Genomic DNA, 20,834 nt, shown 5'->3' on the forward strand with positions numbered 1-20,834 from the left:
CTTTTCCTAATTTGTGGCTTTTTACTGAGGAAATGTCTTCTTCCATTATTTGACAATGTAACGTGATGAGAGAGACGTAAGAGGAGAAAAAACTCTGCCCCAAATCAGAGTGCTAATAATCATCATAATTAAAGTGTTAGTTTTTTATTTTTAGATTGTCTCTAATAAGCCACTTGGCCATTAAAATCAGTAAGTTTTACAGTAAGATTCTCTTCACTTATTAATGTTAGATAATAATAAACTATTTCTGTGTAAATATTTTCCTGGTGAAAAATTGCTATTAAATTTCAAATGTGAATATAGTCAGTTCCTCCTCTATGAACTTTTTTCATGTAATACCTTATTAATAAGGATCAAATCCCTGTCTTTTACAGATAAGAACTGAAAGAACTGAATAGGGAAGCATTCATATTTCAAGATCTCTAAGAAGAGGTAGCAATATTTAATATGGAACAAAAACCTTGTGAATCAAATAATGAGGATCTTTTATCAAGTAGTGGCATTACGTCCAATGCAGGTACGTGTTTTTTATAAAACAAAATGGGAAAAAATTAGAACTAAGCAGTCTTCATAATATTCATTCAAGCTGCTATTTTTTCAGTATGTTTTGATTTTAACTGTGCAAGGCACAGACCTTATTCATGAATGTTTACCAGATTATTTATAATTCTGCTTTATGAGGAAGAAGTTGTTTAGTCTTTTAAAAATAGCATATCTATTTTTTAGCATGTGTTTACGTTATTTTTTGGTTTGAAGATTGTTTTCAAGTTGAGGAACTTAAGCACATGCCATGTTTCTCTAAAGGCCTTCTCTTCCTCGGTCTGCTCTAAGCCCCAATTCTGCATCATTGTGACTTCTTTTCTCTCACACCCCCTGCCCCCCATCCAGTCAGGTACCAAGTCCTGCTTTCTTTATTCTCAGAAATGTGTCTTGAATGCATTTTCCCTCTCCATTCCCATGACTACTGTCCTAGTTCAGGCCCCCCATCAACTCTGATGAAAATTATTTCAGTCAACAGATAGCAGGCAGGAAAACAGAAACAGTTGGAATAAATAGGTGACATTTAATACAGGGAATTGACAACACAGGTGTTGAAAGAGCTGAGAAGGCTCAGAGATGAGCCACTGTAGGAAGCTGCTACCAGCTTTTGGGCTAGAAGGACCCTGAGAATGGGAACTGTCATAAGGCGTAGGTACAAGCCATGGAGATGGCTGCCTGTGGGAGCTGAAGCCACCACTCACTGCCAGAAGCCTGTCAGAGGCAGGAGAGAGGAGCGGTCCCTTAGCTTCTCCCTTCCTCTGGCCTTCTGGTCTTTTGCCAGTACCTCCCACTGCGAACCTTCCTGGAAACAAGTTGGGAACGGGGCCTAGGAAAAAAGAGTTCTCTTCAACACACAGCAGAATAGGGGCAGGACAGAGAATGGATTATCTGGCAGGTGACCTGCACAGCCCTAACTGCTTTCCCTGTCATGTCTGTCTCATCTGAAAGAATGCAGCCAGAGTTTATTCTCAGTTATAGGTGTTGTTTCACAGTTTCTAAGCACAGTGAAACAGTGCTGAAAAACTTATTTTAGCACCTTTATTTTGTAAAAGCTTCTGCTCCTTAGGATGCTCATGCCATTGTCACCTCCATCCTACTATACCCATCAACCCTGCCCACCTCCCCACCTACACGATATCCCTTATCCTCAGGGACATGGGTACTTAGCTCATGGGCTGTCTCTCCCTCCCCAGGCACATCATCATCCCGTAATACCATCGCCCTCACAGAGGACCCATCTAAGATCTTAGACTCACGGCTTCTACACCTTTTTAGTTCTAATTGTTTTGACCTATACTCTAGCTACTCACTTTCCTATCTTGGAACTTATTGCCAAGAATGGTTGGACTTCTGGAATCCAGCCTGCTATCTTCTAGCACTCTCACTCTCTTATTCCTGCAACACTTATTTTTCTGCCTCATGAAGGTAGTGGTTCTCAACCATGGCTCCACGTGAAAATCACTTTTTGAGACTTTAAAATTTTTCTTTGCGGTACGTGGGCCTCTCACTGTTGTGGCCTCTCCCGTTGTGGAGCACAGGCTCCGGACGCGCAGGCTCAGCGGCCATGGCTCACAGGCCCAGCCACTCCGCGGCATGTGGGATCCTCCTGGACCGGGGCACGAACCCGTGTCCCCCGCATCGGCAGGCGGACTCTCCACCACTGCGCCACCAGGGAAGCCCTGAGACTTTAAACTTTTAAATGGCTTAGAACCACACCCAGAGATGCTAATTCGGGAGATCTGAAGTGGGGCTTGGGCACCACTGTTTTTTTTTTTTTTTTTAAAGCTCTCCTTTTGTTCCTGGTTTACAACAAGGGCTGAGAACAGCTGCTCTACCTTCTGCTATTTTCTCCTAAACTATCAACCTCTTCCTATCTTCCCTTTCTTTATCACTTGCCAATATCCTCAACTTCCTCTTTCTCTTATTCTTCTTTGCACTCTTACAGGAAAATCCCAGTCCTTTCAGGCTGACTGCCTTTTCCATTTTTGCCCTGGGCTGCTGGAAGAAAATACACAAATGTGGATTTTCCACCAGTTTGCCACTTGAGAGTCATAGTTTGCCATCTCAGCTGGGCCCCCGATGCTGCTGAGGAATCTTTCTCTTAATCTTAGCCAGTTCTGTCTCTAATTTCTCACCACACTTATTTCAAAATGACACCATTCTCAAGCCCCTCACTCTGCCACCGTCTTCCTCACTCTCAGATAACATCATTTCCTGATTTGCAGAGAAAATACGCCATTCGGCTGCCATTCTCCTACCCTCTCCTCTACTGCCCTTAAGAATCACTGTTTTTCACAGTCCATGCCGCTTCATAGTTCCGTGGAGGAGGTACCCTCCTAATTTGCTCCCCATGCTTTAATTCCCACCCCCGCTCGCAGCAGCTCAGCCTCCTCGGAGGTTTGGCTCCAGAATCTCTACAGAGTCTTGGGCCCCACTCACTCCGATCGATATCTTCAGTCCCTCTCTCTCCATTTGCACTTATCCATCAAAGTAAACATGCTAAATCTCTCCAAGCCTAAAACCACTAACAAGGAAATATAACAAACCAAAACAACAAAAATGAAAACCTCTCCTCAACCTACGCCTTCCGTGCCCCTTCTTCCTTCATAGCTGTGCCGTCTGAAGGACAAGTCTGTGTTCACGTGTCCACATCTTCACCATCCATTCACTCTGTGAACCACTGCCTTAGGACTTTTGAACCTAGTATTCCAATGAAATCACTCTGGCCATAATGACTAGATTTTCTCTTTTTTGCCAAATGCAGTGAACTCTCCCCCTGCCCAACATTTTACTTCGAATTTTTTCAAAATGGTCGAAAAATTGAAAAAATAGTACATTGAATACATTAAATACCCTTCAACTGATGCACCAGTTGTCAGCATTTTATCATATTTGCTTTATCTCTATGCTTACAGTTTATATTTCGTTTTGCTGAAGTTTAAGGCATCATTATTCATGCCTCAGAACCTGAATGTGCATCTCCTTAGAAAAAGGATGATTCCCTACATTGCCACATCATTGTATCTGAGAAAATTACTGTCGATGCAGTTATCATCTAATTCATATTCATATTTAAATTTCCCCAGTTGTTCCAAAAAAAGTTTTACTTAGCGTTTTAAAAAATCTAATCACAGATCATGCACTGTATTTGGCTGTTTGGTCTCTTTATTCTCTTTAAATCTGTAACCATCCTCCCTCCTTTTGTTGTTGTTGTTTCTCATAGCATTTTCCTTAAGAGTCCAGACCAGTTGTATTGTAGAATGTTCCACATTCTAGATTGTTTCTGATGGTTTCTTGTGTTTAGATTCAGATGAAACAAACTCATTTGGCAAGAGTTTTACATAGGTGACAATTTATACTTTTACATCATACTTTAGGGAACACATAATGCCAGATCCTGCTAATTTAGAGTCATATTTTCTCCTTTACAATAAATAAGTAACCTATAGGATGGCCCTTTGAGACCTTGGGAATATCCTAGTACTAAATAACCTTCCATTCAGTGGTTTTAGCGTCAATTGAAGATCCTTGCCTGAATCAATTATTACATTAATGATTTCTAATTTTACCATAGTTATTAGCATACATTTTTCAGGAAAGAAAAGCTTTTCTTTTATTATTATCACTCTAGATCCATAGGTTGTTTTTAATTCCAAGTGCTATAATGTATTGTTGTCACTGTTGTTTTGATGCTCAGTTGTACCAAATTTGGCCAGCCCCTTTAAGCCAATTCTGTGTCTTTTTAAAACATGGCCCACTTCATTACTTTCTGGCACATCAGAATGTTTCAGGCTGTACTTTTCCTCCTGTTCTACCAGACCTGGAATCAGCTATTCACTAAAGAGCCCTGGCTCCTTCTAGTAGGAAATAGTATTCACACACCGAGATCTCGTGTGCTTATTGCTACTGAAGTGTCACTGTGTCTAGGAGTGTTCAGCGTCTAAAGCTTGGAATTAGACTTTTTTCCCTTAAGTTCACACTGGTAATTCTCAAATCCAGTACCACAGAGTTCTTCCTCATCTTCCCCCCATTCCATATCTGTATTTCCCTTACAGTGAAAACTCAAGTTTCCAAAAATTTCAGTGTGTTTACTTATTTTCTCTCTTACACGGTACACACAAAATTGTTTCAGAATTGTAACAACACCTGTTATATTAACAGCTTACCTGCTAAGGTAAGTTCACGTGCAGTCAGGGTACTGTGTTCCAAAGTTATTTGAGAAGAGCTATTTTCTCTGTGAGGTTATGTTATCAACTTACTGTACACTTAGGTTTATTTTTTTCTGTTAGTTTTCAGTTTTATTTTTTGAATATGTATAACATGTATATGGCTCAAAAGTGAAAACTTTATAAAAAGGTATATTCAGTAGCGTCTTGCTGCCATCCCTATCTTTTCCATTCTATTTTCACCCATCCCTATACTCCTATAGATAGCTGTTTTCATGAGATTCTGTCTTATTATTCCAGTGTTTCTTTTGTGCAAAATTAAGCAAATGCCACACATACACACATATCCATATATGTACATACATATACACATACACATACACTCTTGTTTCTCCTTTCTTACAAAGAAGAGGGAAATTAACCTCCACCTATTTAAGGGAGGAGTAGCACAGAATATGTGGACATATTTTAAAACCACTGCAGTTTACCTTCTGGTCACAGATTATTTATATTTCTCTCACATGCAAAATATATTCACTTTCCTAAGAAGGCCCCTAATAGCCTGATCACACTACAGCACTCACTGAAAGGCCAGAATATCTTTATCTAAATTAGATTCAAGTGTGGATGAAACTCCTTAATTGTAATCCCTTAAATACAGCGCCTTGAGTAGAGTTCCTCATTATCTGAAGACTTGTGACACCCAACATGCAGTGGTAGCCAGGCACAGGATAACCACTGTCCACTCCTATTGAGAAAGCAGTAAACAGGAAGCACACGTGTCCACCACAGTTCTGAAGTCCAACTGGGCACAGGCTGACCACTCAGGACTAGCTGATTGATTAGGACCCAGGCCTGGGGATAAGTCTCCATGGCTCCTGGCGCCATCCACTGGACTCTTGGGTCTGACTCTGAGTTCTCCCCCCTTTTGCATGAAAGGTAGCACATGTTTCCAGCCGGGTGGCTTTTTTCAGCCTGCTTGTAGAAGAGCCTCTCTCCATCTCATACTGTTTCTGTCCCTCAGTTCAAGCCAGTGGTGGTTCTTGAAAATCTTTGTGTGTCTTCTGTGACTCTTACTGGGTTTTACCTCCTTTGTCTTCCTTTTGAATGTTAATATTTCCTCAGAGTTCTCTGCTTGATCCTCTTCTCTTTTCACTCTGTACATAGATGATCCCCTTGACTCCAAGGATTCATTAGAACTCATACGCTGATGACTCCCAGAAGCTTATCTCTAAAGTAAAACACTCTCCCAGACCTCAAGTCCATGTACAGTATTTGCAAATCAACATCGTTACTTGGACGTTGCTGAAGCCGGAAACGAAAGAGAAATCTTTGATGTCTCCATCTCTCTTACTTACCACATATATTTCTTAAATTCATGCCCTTGTTTCTATCTCTGCTCTCTCTGCTTTAGGGCAGACCCTTGCCATGTCTTGCCTGAACTGTTGAAAGCCGCCTTCTACTTTGAGCTTCTACCTTCATTTTTATCCCCACCCAATGCATTCTCTACACTGAAGCCAGAGAGCCTTTTCAGAACACGAGTGTAGGTTATGTTACCCCTATCTTCAAGTCCTTTAATGATTGCCTAGAGCTTTCACCATGAAATCCAAATTCCTTGGCATGACCACAAGGCCCTTCGTGATATGTCCTCCATTTTCATTCTCATATCTGGCCCTACTTCCTTTCACCCATAGTATATATGCCACGCAGCTTCAAGACCCCTCGCCAGTAATGATGGTGTTCCCGCTGCCTGGAATGCTCTTCCTCTCCCGTCTTCCAGACTAGTTACTTCTCACTCATAGATGCTTCAAGACTAATTCAGCTCAAGTATCGCTTGATCACTGTCAAGTAAAACTACCCCCTCCTCCCTAACCTGTTCCTCCTTTTTACCTTGTGCTCTCTTCTCTCTCAGAGACACTCTCACTTTTCTGTTTTCCCCATGAGACCTTGAGCTCCTTCAGGGTCCAATAAGGGAATCTACCTGGGATAGTGTTTGCCACAAAATTACTTTATTATTAAGTTAATTAATTGGTTAATTAATTATTTAATATTTAGGTTCTTCAGGTTCATTTTTTATGTCATCGATTCGTGGAACAATAGTTGAAGACACATCTTCAACTGGGACTTTGACACAAATCCCTTTTTTCCCTAAATATGAAGTGGAACTTGATTCTCACAGAAAAGTCATTCCTTACCCTGGAAGGGAACACATTGAACGTGTTTTGGGAGAATATTCACATCAAGTCAAAGATTTGCAGAGAAGACTAAATGAAGTGAGTTACATTCTTTTCCTCCAGTATCTGATACCATTTTGGGGAGACAGTGAGGCACAGAGCTTTGGAATAGAATCCAAACTTTCTGGGAAAAAAACTTAATAATGGATTCATGGGACTTCCCTGGTGGTGCAGTAGTTAGGAATTCACCCCCCGATGTAGGGGTCATGGGTTCGATCCCTGGTCAGGGAACTAGATCCCAAATGCATACCACAACTAAGAGTTTGCATGCCACAGCTAAGGAGCTCACCGGCCGCAGCTAAGACCCAGCACAAAATAACCAAAAGTAAATAAATAAAATTTTAAAAAATAATAATAATGGATTCATTGGTTAAACTTGTTAATTTGGCCTATGCCTTCTATTTCACTATTAAAAATTGGACTGATGAAAAGTCTACATACCCATTTGTCTTTTGTTAATAATAAGTCATAATGCCTTGTCTTAATGGTGTAATTTTTCTCCAGTTTTATTGAGCTATAATCAACATACAGCACTGCATAAGTTTAAGGTGTACAACATAATGAATTGACTTACATATATCATGAAATGATGACCACAATAAATTTACTTACCGTTTATCATCTCATATAGATAAAAAAAAGAAAAAGAAAAAGAATTTTTTTCCTAGTCATAAGAACTCATAGGATTACTCTCTTAACAACTTCCATATATACCATACACCAGTGTTAATTGTAGTCATCATGTTGTACGTTACATCCCCGGTACTTATGTTGTACCTTTTGATCACCTTCATCCAATTCCCCCTCTCCCCACATCCCTGTTTGGTAACCACAAATCTGATCTCTTTCTGTATAAGTTCTTTTGGTTTTTTGTTTGTTTTTTAGATTCCACATGTAAGTGAGATCATATGATACTTGTGTTTCTCTGTCTGACTTATTTCACTTAGCATAATGCCCTCAGTGTCCATCCATGTTGTCGTACATGGCAGGATTTCCTCCTTTTTCTGGTTGAATAATATTCCATTGTGTGTGTGTGTATATATACACACACATACATACATAGCTCAACTTCTTTATCCATTCGTCTGTCACGAGACACTTAGGTTGTTTCCATGTCTTGGCTATTATAAAGCATGCTACTATGAACATGGGGGTGCAGGTATCACTTCGACATGGTGTTTTCATTTCCTTTGGATATATTTCCAGAAGTGGAATTGCTGGATCATATGTTAGTTCTCTTCTTGAATTTTTGAGGATCCTCCATACTGTTCTCCGTAGTGGCCGCACCAGTTTTTTATAATCCCATCAGTAGTACACAAAGGTTCCCTTCTCTCCACATTCTCGCCAGCATTTGTTATCTCTTGCCTTTTTGATGTTAGCCATTCCAGCAGGTGTGAGGTGATATCTCATTGTGGTTTTGATTTGCATTTTCCTAGTGATTAGTGATGTTGAGCATCTTTTCATGTACCTGTTGGTCATTCGTATATCTTCTTTGGAAAAATGTCTATTCGGATCCTTTGCCCATTTTTAATTAGATTATTTGGATTTTTGCTACTGAGTTGTATGAGTTCTTTATATATTTTGGATGTTAACCCCTTATCAGATATAGGATGTGCAAATACCATTTTTTCCCAATCCATAGGTTGTCGTTTCATTTTGTTAATTGTTTCTTTTGCTGTGCTCTTGGTGTAATCTTAGTGAAACTTGAATAGCTCAAAATGTTATAATTAATGACATTCATCTATAACTATAATTAGTAATTGGTTCAGGCCTGCTGTCCTACTTTCAAGATACCTGGTTTTTCTTTACAAAGCAGTTGGTAGGGGGTCGGTTTTTGGATGTATGTGTATACACGATAGCTAAGTAGTGTATAGAAGTCTTTTGATAAAAATTTCAAGTGGACCTTGTGTAGAATCAAGCTGGCTTTAGTCAGCTTTACAGCTGCATGTTGGATCCTGATAGTCTATAGCCTAGAAGTCAAACTTATACAAAGGCCTTTGTGATCGAATTTTTTTCGCTGTACATGTTAGCCTCTTCTGCTACCTGTTCCCTGTATGTACCCTCCATTCTAGCAATATCGCTCTTCCCTGGATGTGCCATTCTATTCTAGACCTTCATGCCTTTGCCCAAGTCATTTCCTCTTCTCTGCCTGTCTACCTGTTAAATTCTTATTATCCATCAAGACTCAGCTCAAGCATTTCCTTCTCTGAAGCCTTTCCTCTAGACACAAGTAGGTGTGTTCTCCTCTGTACACTTGTTGCTCTTCATACACACGTCCACTGTAGTATTTAGTACGTTTTATTATATTCATTAACGGATTGAGCACTTAAAAAAAACTACAAATTTATTAAGTGTTGAAAATGAGATACCATTGTATTATGTAGAGGGGATGCAAAGATGAATAAGATAGGACTCATAAGGAGTTCTTAGTCTTGAAGGGGGCCTGGCATATAAACAAATAATGACAATACTTTGTGATAAGTGCATTAAAGAGATAGATTGATGATTGATAGATAGATAGATAGAAAGATAGATGAAGCACAGAGGTACCAATGAGGAAAAGAAGCAATGTCAGTTAATTTTCCGAGTCTATCCTCTGGTGGAGTATGTGACACTTGACTGGCTCCCAATAAATTAGTTAAATCAGTAAATAAATAACAGGGCTATTTGGGTACTTACAGTATTTATCACAAACCTCCTATGTAACAGATATTACGCTAGGTACTGGATATATAAACATGGAAAAGATGTCCTTTTTATGTACACATTTAGTCTTATAGCTGAGATATTTAAAATAGAAAATGATAGTAACAGGACGTGTGCTACAGTAGGGGTAAGAGGTGATGCTAAATCTAATCAAAGCTTTACATTCCTTATCTTACTTGACTTTCTCACAACATTTGACACACATGACAATTCTTTTCCTCTTGAAGTGCTCTTTTCTCTTAGGTCTCATGGAAACACACTCTCCTGATTTTCCTCCAGCTCATTCTTTTTCAGTTTCTTATTCCAGCAAAACCCTCCATAGACAGTAGTAGTGATTCCCATAGCTTCTGTTGCCATTTATATGTAAGGGAATGTTCAGTTTACATTTCTGGTCAGACCTCTTAACTGGTCTCCACACCAGTTAGTGTACCTGTGTTCCTACTGGACATTTCTACTTGAAATGTTTCTCAGGCTCCATAAACTCAACATTTCCAGTTGCATACCTGATCTTTCCCCCAAACCTTTCTTCTAGCTGTATATGGTGCCACATTTATATTGTTGCACAGGGCAAAAACCTGATTCATTCCTGATACCTCTTCATTTTCCCTGACATCTACTTTACTACCAAGTCCATCTGGTATACCACATATATATTTCTCAAATATGGAAATGTTTTCATTTCCACTGTTACCATCCAAAGTTCAGACTACTCTAGCCATTCACCTGGACTATTAGAAAAGAAGGTAAAGGATCTTACCTTATATTTACTATATAAACATTGTCAACTGCAGAATTAGGTAGTAACCTATTATATTTCCTTTCTTGTGTAATGTTTGTTTTTCCCGTGGTTCCTAATTGCCTTGCTTTTTCCTTATACTGTTGATATTTACCTTTATCATATCCTCATTAAAAAATTATTATATAGGTTTTCTATCAAACCTCCTTGAACCCAGGACCCTTTAGGAGTTCTTCTGTCTAGTCTCGATGAGTTTCTTCTTAGGTCTGCTGTATAGATATTTTCTTGGGATTCCTATCACTGCTTTCCTGGTTGAATTCATGATTTCCAGGATTCACTGTTTTCTCTTTTCCTCTTTCTTGATTTATTTCTTCATCTAGTCAAAACACATCTTTAGAAACTTTTAAGAAGAAGTATATGGGACATACATTATATGAATTTTTTCATTCTGATAATGACTTAAGCTGGATAAAGCTGAAAGTTATTTTCTCTCAGTCCTTTGAAAATATTGTGTGCCCTTGCACAGACTGAGAAGATGTCTATCTGATTTTTGTTCCTTTGTAGATGATATGTTTTTACTTAATTGGGGTTCACCTTTGGAAACTTTAGGGTCTTTATCTCTGAAATTCCACTATGATGTTCTTAAGTGTGGATTTTTGTTTTTTCCTTCCCTGTGCTAGTACCAAAAGGGACTCAGTGGGCCCTTTTGGCCTGCAGATTTGTGCCCTTCAGCTTTGAGGAATTCAGGTTTTTTTGGTTTCTTGTTTCTTTGATAGTTTTTTTCTGTTTTCTCAGTTCTCTCTTTCTGAAGCTCCTGTTAGTCAGATATTATCTCCTAGGTTGAACCTCTAAATCTCTTACCTTTTCTTTCAAAATTTTTGTCTACTTTTTAACTTTTGGGGTGCATTTCTTGACTTCCAACATTTCTATTGCAACTTTTTAGTTTGCAACCATATTTTTAATTTCCAAGAACTCTCTCTTCCTCTGATCACTTCTCTCACACAGTGTCCTGTTCTTACTTTACAGCAAAAATGTCTCTCAAATTTCTCTGCAATACAAGTTTTTGGAAGTGTTCTTCCACTGTTGCATTATCTCTTTTTGTTTCTTTGGATCTTTTTTCCTGAGTATTTGCTCATTTGTTTAATCTTGGTCTCCTTTTAATTTTGTAATCTTCCTTCAAGTGTTCAGTGGTTTTTGGCTTTTTATTCATACACAAGAATGAACAGTAAAAAAAACTGATGGCAGTCTCCCTGAGGGCAGAACTTGATGGCTTTACTTTGGGATAATTAGGTGGGGCATCAATGATTGTGCTGGGAGATCTCTCAGTGCCTGATTTTGAGATCTTTGTGAATTTCTTTGTAGTAGAACACCTTGAGTTTTGAATGGTAGTTGTCTGCTGCCAAGTTTTTTAAGTCAGTTGGAGGTAGAGGTTGACTTTTCTATATACACAATTTCCACCAATTCTCATGTCCTTGGGAATAGAGTTTATTTCTATCTCTATCTTGAACCAGAGTCAGATATGTTCTAGGAACGGTGTTTTGGTTGTAACGTGAATGGATTGAAAGAGGGCAAGGTTGAGACAGTGAGACTAAGGTATTCAAAAAACCTAGGTGAGAAATGATTAATTAGGCCCCAAACAATGGTGAAGGGGGAAGGAAGTACACATAAAAATAAATCATTGATATATAGGTTTTCGGAAATTATTAGCTATAAGAAAATACGTTCCTCTAATGAAAACTAATTTGCAGGACTTTTTTTTTTTTTTTCAGAGCAATGAATTGCATGAGAAACAAACATTTTACTTAAGACAGTCAGTCATCGATTTGCAAACAAAACTTCAAGAGATGAAGATGGAGAGAGATGCCATGGCTGACATCAGGTTGGGATTCGTTACCTGAAATTATCTTAAAGTTTTACTCTTTGTAGTGTAAAATCACTTGTGTGAATCTGAGTTTTATCAGTATTATTTCTTCTCTTTCATTTATTTCCTAGACGAAGAGAGAGTCAGTCCCAGGAGGATTTACGAAATCAGCTTCAAAATACCGTTCATGAGCTTGAAGCTGCCAAACGCCTTAAGGATGATGTGCTGAAAGATAGCAACACACAGATAGAGCAGCTAAGAAAGATGATACTTAGTCATGAGGGAGTGCTTCAAGAAATTCGATCAGTCCTAGTTGACTTTGAAGAAGCCTCAGGCAAGAAAATATATGAACATGACAGCATGTCTACCATCCACTTCCGCAGCATGGGCTCAGCTATTAGTAAAATCCTAAGAGAATTAGACACAGAGATTTCTTATCTTAAAGGGAGGATATTTCCAGTAAGTGGTGAGAACACTACATCAATTTTTTATTAAAATTCATTAAGACAATAGTATTAGGCAGATAATTTTTGAAACTCTTCAAAGTAAGCCAAGTTCTCATTTTTGTTCTCTAAAATAGCAGAAGTTACTTCCACAATGATCTTTGTTAATAATGGGAACTAACTCGACTTATCTGTATAGTTACGTAAGAGTATAGCCAGTGTAAAAGATCTAATAAAATACAGCGATAGAATGTATCTGATTTTAGCATTGCTTCTGTTTGCATCTTTCTAAGGCATTCCTTTTGTTGAAAAAGCTCTAAACTTTCCAAGCTTTAGATTTACCAACTCCTAAATCAGTATCTCTTTTTTATAACCAGGTAGAGGATCAGCTTGAAACACTGAAATTGGAGTCACAGAACAAAATAGAACTACTGCTTCAACAACATCAAAATAGGTAGGTTTCTGAGGTATGGAACAGGGCTCTCCAACCCCTGGGCCACGGACTGATAGTGGTCTGTGACCTGTTAGGAACTGGGCTGCACAGCAGGAGGTGAGTGGTTGTGAGCGAGTGAAGCTTCATTTGTATTTACAGCCGCGCCCCATGGCCCGCATTACCGCCTGAGCCCCGCCCCCCTGTCAGATCTGCGGTGGCATTAGATTCTCATAGGAGCGCAAACCCTACTGTGAACTACGCGTGCGAGAGATCTAGGTTGCGTGCTCCTCGTGAGAATCTAATGCCTGATGATCTGAGGTGGAGCCGAGGCGGTGATGCTAGTGCTGGGGAGCGGCTGCAAACACAGATTATCATTAGCAGAGAGGTTTGACTGCACAGGGACCATAATAAATCAATTGGAAAACAAGCTCAGGGATCCCACTGATTCTGTATTATGGTGAGTTGTATAATTATTTCATTATATATTACAATGTAGTAATAATAGAAATAAAGTGCATAATAAATGTAATGCACTTGAATCATCCCCAAACCATTCCTCCCCCGCAGCCCTAGTCCATGGAAAAATTATCTTCCATGAAACCAGTCCCTGGTGCCAAAAAGGTTGGGGAACACTGGTATAGAAGATCATAGTGAAACTATACCACAAGTCTATAATCTCTCATCAGCAATTCCAAAATCTATAAAGCTCTAAAGCACAGACTCTTTTTTTCATAGATTTGTGGCAAACTCATGTTAAAGAAAAAATTATTCTGACACGTGTTTAAAAAGTAGGGAAGACTTTATTGAAGACTATTGCAACAGGAGTTTGCATTAGAGAGTGATGAGGCTCAGCTCCCAGTACAAGGGCAAATGGAGATTCATAGCCAAGAAGCAGGGTGAGGGGTTCAGTGGATAGAAAATTACTAGGAGGAGGCATCGAGGTGAGAGGCTTCTTACTAAACTGACTTAGCGAGATTCATACTAAGCCTAGGCTTCTTACTAAGTGGGGTGGAGGCACAGACTGCTGAGAGGAGTCTGACTAAAGTTTGGTCAAGGTTAGAGTCTTTGTCACTCATTTGTTGGGAAAACCTGAGCTAATGTAAAGCTTTTTTATAGTCTTTATGAGTTACCGTGAATATTTAAAAACCTACTGTTGTGTTAGTAATGTCTGGCTTCTAGGACACTTCCCTAGATCTCTCTGGGGGTGTCACATGATATTTAGTACTGTTATTTATTACCATTGTAAAATTAAAAAAAAAAAATCTGAATCCTAAAACCTAACTGCCCCCAAAGGACTTGGATAAAGGATTCTGGATCTAATTTATATACTTGTTATAAAAAGAATAGCATATTCAAAGCTAAAACAAAATACTAAATTTGAGAGTGTTGAAAATCATTAATATTTAGAATAATTCATTGTCAGGCAAAATCTGTATCAAATAACAATCACCACATTCTTTTTATAGGATTGAGCAGTTAATAAGTGAATATGAAATTGAAAAAGCAGGACTTACTGAGAAAGCTGGCAGTGCTCGGAGCCAAGCCAATAGTATCCAAAGTCAACTGGAAATCATTCAGTATGTGTGTCCTGGTGGTTTGAAATTGATAGTCATTTATCTTCATTTTATTTTTATTAATTTTTTGTTCTAAGATCTTTTAAAAAATTACTTAGTAATTGATTCTCCAGGGAGTGAAACTTTTCTAACATTCAAAGAAACAGAAAAGATTACTTAACATGTAGATAATACTTCAAACCATATCAGAAGTATTATGGCAAGTATTTGGGCCTCTTGGGACGGGGTGTTTTAGATATTGTCTACATTTCAACTGATAGGATAAAACAAACACACACTATATATATGTGTGTGTATGTATAAATATACATAAATTTTATATATATACATATAAATAACTTTATAGTTTGAGCTCCTGTGTTGAAACTTTTTATACATCACCTAACCTTTAACAGTGAACATTTTTGAACTTAATCTTTTAATAAGCAGTTTTGGAAAATAAAAGACCATTGGCCTAATAATGCCATATTAAATAATTAGTGGAAGTATCTAAAAGCTAGAGAACCCTTAGGCATCACACTTATTCTTAGTCTGCTATTTGCTGCTATTCCCCCTTTAAACCCTTTTTAGAGAACAAGCAAGAAACCAAAATTCAATCTATATGCGTCAACTCAGTGACCTGGAATCTACTATTTCTCAGCTACGTTCTGAATTAAGGGAAGCCAAAAGGACGTATGAAGACAAGGTGAGTTTAGATTTTGCTGCTCTGCTTCCAGCGACTATTATACACAGAATCAATTATACAGTTTTTAATGGTTTATTTGAAAATGAGGAATCAAAGCAATCATTTAAAATTAAAAGCAGTTTATAAGATGGGTGCTAAATAGCTACATGTTAAATTACTATAGAAAAACAGTTTTTAAGTTGTTTGCTCAAATTAATTCATTCTTAGAAAAGTTTTTTGCATCCTTCAAGTAAGTTTCTAAAAAGTGAATAATAAGGCCGTTTTAATTACTTTTACAAGGCTTAGCTTTAGCAGGTACTTTGATACCAGCTGGTCTCCCCGACCACGGAACGTTTTGGGGCCTAACCTCCTCTCTTACTTCAGCTCCTCCTTATTAATCACTGTGCGGCTAGCAAACTGAGTTCACTTCAAGATTAGGCTGAATAAAAAGTAATTAGGAAGCTAAATCTTCATTTCTCATCACACAGTTCCTATTAAACCTAGATATTAATATTTACTACAATATTCTGCTCTCTCCCTGTCTATAGCTAAAGACAAGCTATTCGTTATCATTATCAACCGTTTTTCTGGAGCTTAGGTTTTTGTTAATTTCAAGGACACAAAATAAGTGTCCTGTTTTGTGAATGCCACCTTTCATCTCCAAAATGTCCTAGTCTGGAAGATAAATTCTACGTATAATCATCCTACCTATAAGAGAACCTACAGTTCTAACCACTTGTAGCTAATTTCCTACTCCTTAGTTGATTGGGAAGAAATAGAGTATAAGGAAGCTGCCAGATTTTCTTTATAAAATAATCCAGTTCTACAGGGTAACAGTACAAGAAAAAAGCTCCTAATGGGAAGAAGCAATTGAGTATTGCAGCACTAACTCTTCCAGATATTTTCCTGCCTTTGAGCAACCCCTCCTGTAATTACCACTGTCACCCATTTGCTGGCCACAGGAGGGGGCTGTTTCTCCTCGGTTCTCAACTTTAAAGACCTCAACTTTAATTCGTTGTGGCACAGCTGAAAGAAGAATGGAAAATTTAGACATGAATTTACTATAGAAGTCTAAACAATAAAGAGTAACATGAAACTATATAATCTCAGTTATGAGATTTGGATCCCCTACAGGGACTTTCAGACATTTTTGGTCACTACCCACAGCATGAAATATAGTTTACCATATAATCTAGTACACACATACAACTGAAGCACACTTCACAAAGCAATACTGACCCCTATTACTTAAGACGCTGGCTCTTTTCTGTTTTCTTCAGATACTGATTTGATGCTCACTAAGTTGACTTCATTTTTCACTGCGGGGTTGCAGTGTGAATAACACTGCTCACCAAGACCTCTTCCTTAGCTCTTGGCCTAGATTCTTGTATCAAGGTCATTTCAACAACTGCCACCTGGAAGCAGCCTTGAGGAACCTTAGACTTCTTAAAGGCTAAACCCAAGAAACAAAAGCCCAGAGAGAAATATTTGTTCTTTACTGCTTCTCTGAGGCCTGCTTTTTGTGTTCTAGTTTCTTTTCTCAGGGTGAACTTTTCCCCTGAAGATTGATAGCAGGAATATCGATCGAACCCATTCTGGGCAGATCAAGCCTACACAAAAGGCCTTGATCTCACCCTATAGGATGGTAATGATTTCAATACAGCGTGGGGTGGAAAGATGCTTTACTTTACTACTCAGGTCGAGTGGAGGTAGGCACCTTGGCCCAGCTGAGCACTGACAATCCAACAGTGAGAAAGGAAATAGGAGAGCTGCTGTACTATAGTACAGTACAATAACTGACATTTATCATACTCAGGCCATTTTGAAAAGACTATTCATTGTTTATTGACAAAGTAAACCCTTTGAAAAGCCACGAAGTACTAAATAAAACTCAACTCACCTGTTTGTCTTACATAATTTGAAATTGATATAGCTTTCCATTTGTAATGTTGCTTGGAAAAATGACCCCTTCATAAGCTATCACCCATTGCTAATCTGCATATGGTCTGATATATAGCATCAGGCTGATCAACTCTAAATTTGGGCATGGTAGGAAATTTTAACAAATACTGACATGCAAACAATACAAAAATAGTTTTTGTTTTTATAAACGTCTATCTCTTTAGCATTCTAGAAGCATAAGCATCCAGATGAATGACTGCAAACCTTTTATATGAGTGTTTTGAGGTCATATAGATACAAACATAATACTAAAATCATTGTCTTACTTTGCTCTAATATAAACAATGGATCACCAAGAATTTCAACAGTCTTAAACAGTCAACGTTATTGGAAATAAGGGGGGCATATTAGTTTAATTAATTTTAATCCAGATCGTTGAGACTTACAATAAAGCAAGTTTACAATAACTAACTGAGTTGGCACCTAGATGATGGTTAACAAGGATCTCTTAACAGTAACTCCCTTTAGTGAAGGAACACTGAGAGATGATTACCCTGCCATGTAAATACAGATTTGAATATACTCCGACCTGAAAGGCATTAATAATACATGGCAGGGCTTCCCTGGTGGCGCAGTGGTTGAGAGTCTGCCTGCTGATGCAGGGGACACGGGTTCGTGCCCCGGTCCGGGAGGAGCCCACATGCCGCGGAGCCGCTGGGCCCGTGAGCCATGGCCGCTGAGCCTGCGCGTCTGGAGCCTGTGCTCCGCAACGGGAGAGGCCACAACAGTGAGAGGCCAGCGTACCACACACACACACACAAATAATACATGGCATAACTGAGCAAAGAAGATCAAGCAAGTTAACAGAAGTATTTCATTTTGGGTTCATGAAAAATTCTATTGTTATGAAATGTTTTTGTTGTAATCGAATATAGAATTTTAAAAGATTCTTTTGTTAATTTCTTTTATTTTTCATGTACCTTGACCTTACATTGCTAAAGCCTATTAAAACTTTAAAATATATTTTATTTTCCACTGCTTTAGTGCACATTTTAGTATATACTGTCCAAATAACAATAAGGAAAAAATACTTAAAAGCTATGATTAAAAGTGAGATTTGTGAGAAAAGAGACTTATAAGGGTATGTTGATATTATACATCAACATATTTTATGAGAGGCAGGCAGTATTAGTATTTTCTCCTGAGGTCAGATTCCTTCAGAAAAAAAGTATTTATTATTTTAAAAAAACGGATGACATGACAGGTCTGAACAAAACTTTCCCAGCTAAAATGCTTAAGTTTAGAGAAAACTTGTTTAGGAGGGCAGTGTTTCTCTTCAGATCATATTGATGAAAATAGAAATTGTGTTTCAAAGAACATTTTAGACGTAGCTTTCAGACATACAAAAGTGTTTTACTGTAATGTTTTTTTCTATTCTTCTCTTTCCATTTTAGGAGAACCTCCAGAATTCCCCTTTACGAAATTGGACCAGTAGAAGCTGTCACTATTGGCTCTGTAGATTTGGCTTTACTCTTAACTTTCGCTTTTTGACAACAAAAATATCTCATGATCTTGATTCTAAGTTTATTTTTCCTACTTTGAAAGCATTTGGGGCTGAATTTCATATTCAAAAAGTGAAGATTTAGTAGCACTGGCTGGAGCTATATACTGTGCGGGAAGATTCTGTGCAAACCTCTCTGCATAGTTCTGCCAATGCACCTCCATGCTCACCTGCAGCATCCCTTATTACCCCATAACTGTGTCTTTTTGAGCACAGAAAACAAAAGATACAATTTGGCATGATTGGTGATACCTAAAATCACTGTAAGATTAGAATGAGATCCCAGTACCTATTTGTCCAGTGATCCAAAACAAAAAGTAGATTCATAGATGGTGAAAGGGAAAACCGGTGCTGCTATTTAAAAAGAAAAAGAAAAAACCTTTACTATATCTCAGATGTCAGTATTTATTCCGGATATTTTAAAAGGCTTTTCTTTATAGTGTTTTTAACAGCTGTTTGTATCAGCTCAGCTGCTACTTCAATGGTTTTCCCTTTCACTCTCCATTTATCTTTTTGAATATGATTAATTAATACAAATATTTTTACTCTAAAAAGTGAAAGGTAAAAGCAGAGCTATAGCAGTTGAGTCAGTACTGACAACTATAAAACAAATGTAGAGACCCTGCAGGGGTCTGGAGGAACTTCTGATACTTAGACAGAAAGTTACGAGTTGACTCTTTTTCTTTTCTTTTTAAAATTTTGGCCTCATAGATTTTTAACATCAAATGGTTACCCAGGATTTCTTAAAAAGTGAAAACAGACATAAAATAGCAAGTCTTAAATGAAGCTTTTAAAGCGCATGTACAAATACTTTGCTCAAAGACAGAAACGGTTTTACACCAGACTAGGAGTAGAAGATATTTGTTTTAGTCATATGAGTAACTTTTCAAGTTGAAAGTGTGCTTGTTAAATTTATAGCTCAGAATATGGTTCCTTTGACCATATTTTGTTCCCAAAGACAGGTGGAAAAGATAGAATTTCAGCTTCATTAATACTGTTCTTCTTGTGTTAAAAAGTATTAGTAGCAGAATTGAAAGGAATTTGAAAGATCATCTAGAATACTCTTTTCAAATTATTGGTGAAAAATGTATAATTTAGACTCAAATCATAGACTCAGAGAGCTTATGTGACAGAAGCTGGTTCAGAACCCAAGGTGTTTGACTCTTAGTAAGATCACATTTCCTGTCTGATCACATTTGTCTACGCAACGTGAACGTTTATGGGTTTTTTCCTAACTATTCCTACTGTCTTTACTAAGTGTGCTGAGTTAGTCTTTCCCAATAATAAAAGAGCTGAAGAGGTTATATCAACTGACATTATTCATTCATTTATCTTAGGAAGCTACTTGTGCCGCAGAGGGTGAATTGTTGTAGGGCTTTTTTCTGTGTATGCCCCCAAAGGAGCACAAGAGTGAAAATACTTCTTTATAGGATTATTAGAATCTATGAGCACATTTCAGTCGGTCACCTAATGTTTTATTTTATCTAATTCCTGTGAAATACTTTTTTATATATAACATGCAGTCAAATACAGAGTCAGTTTTAAAATATAGCCAATGTATATATTAAAATTTATATTCCAGTCCCTGTAGGCTGTAATACCACTCTGTTGGTAAATTTGAAACTGTTTGATAGTCCTGAAGTTAGTATTTTCTTAAGTCATGTATGTATGTATGTAGATAAAGATGTGTATATATATATATATATATATACACACACACACACACACAGATAACTTCCAAGTATTCATACTTACCATTTATCAAAGAGATAGTTGCATATATGTGTTTATATATAATGTGCTTAATAAGTGTGTGCTGAATTAATAAATGAAGACCTTAAATGAACTTAGTCCAGTTTAAAATAGTCATTAAGAAAAAGTCTTGCTCATATGTTCTTTAAGAAGGTTTAATCACAGTTGCATCCAAACCAATCAATAAATTTTATTCTTGACAGTAGATTTGGAAGCCTGTTCAATAGATGCCTTAGCAGTAAGAAGGGATGTGTAACATTTA

At 37.8% G+C, this 20,834-nt stretch overlaps 1 protein-coding gene across 1 annotated transcript in view; it reads left to right on the forward strand.

Moving 5' to 3' along the window:
• Window positions 1–447: 447 nt before the first annotated feature.
• Window positions 448–20,834, forward strand: part of CCDC158 (coiled-coil domain containing 158) — an 84,307-nt gene continuing 63,920 nt past the window's right edge. Inside the window, exons 1-7 of the mRNA XM_007455419.1 lie at window positions 448–517; window positions 6,762–6,979; window positions 12,152–12,261; window positions 12,375–12,702; window positions 13,064–13,140; window positions 14,586–14,696; window positions 15,264–15,378. Coding sequence (XP_007455481.1) covers window positions 448–517; window positions 6,762–6,979; window positions 12,152–12,261; window positions 12,375–12,702; window positions 13,064–13,140; window positions 14,586–14,696; window positions 15,264–15,378 — 1,029 coding nt within the window. The remainder of the gene's footprint in view (window positions 518–6,761; window positions 6,980–12,151; window positions 12,262–12,374; window positions 12,703–13,063; window positions 13,141–14,585; window positions 14,697–15,263; window positions 15,379–20,834) is intronic.

This window comes from Lipotes vexillifer, unplaced genomic scaffold, assembly GCF_000442215.2.
Source record: "Lipotes vexillifer unplaced genomic scaffold, Lipotes_vexillifer_v1.1 scaffold749, whole genome shotgun sequence".
NCBI classification, from domain to species: domain Eukaryota; kingdom Metazoa; phylum Chordata; class Mammalia; order Artiodactyla; family Lipotidae; genus Lipotes; species Lipotes vexillifer.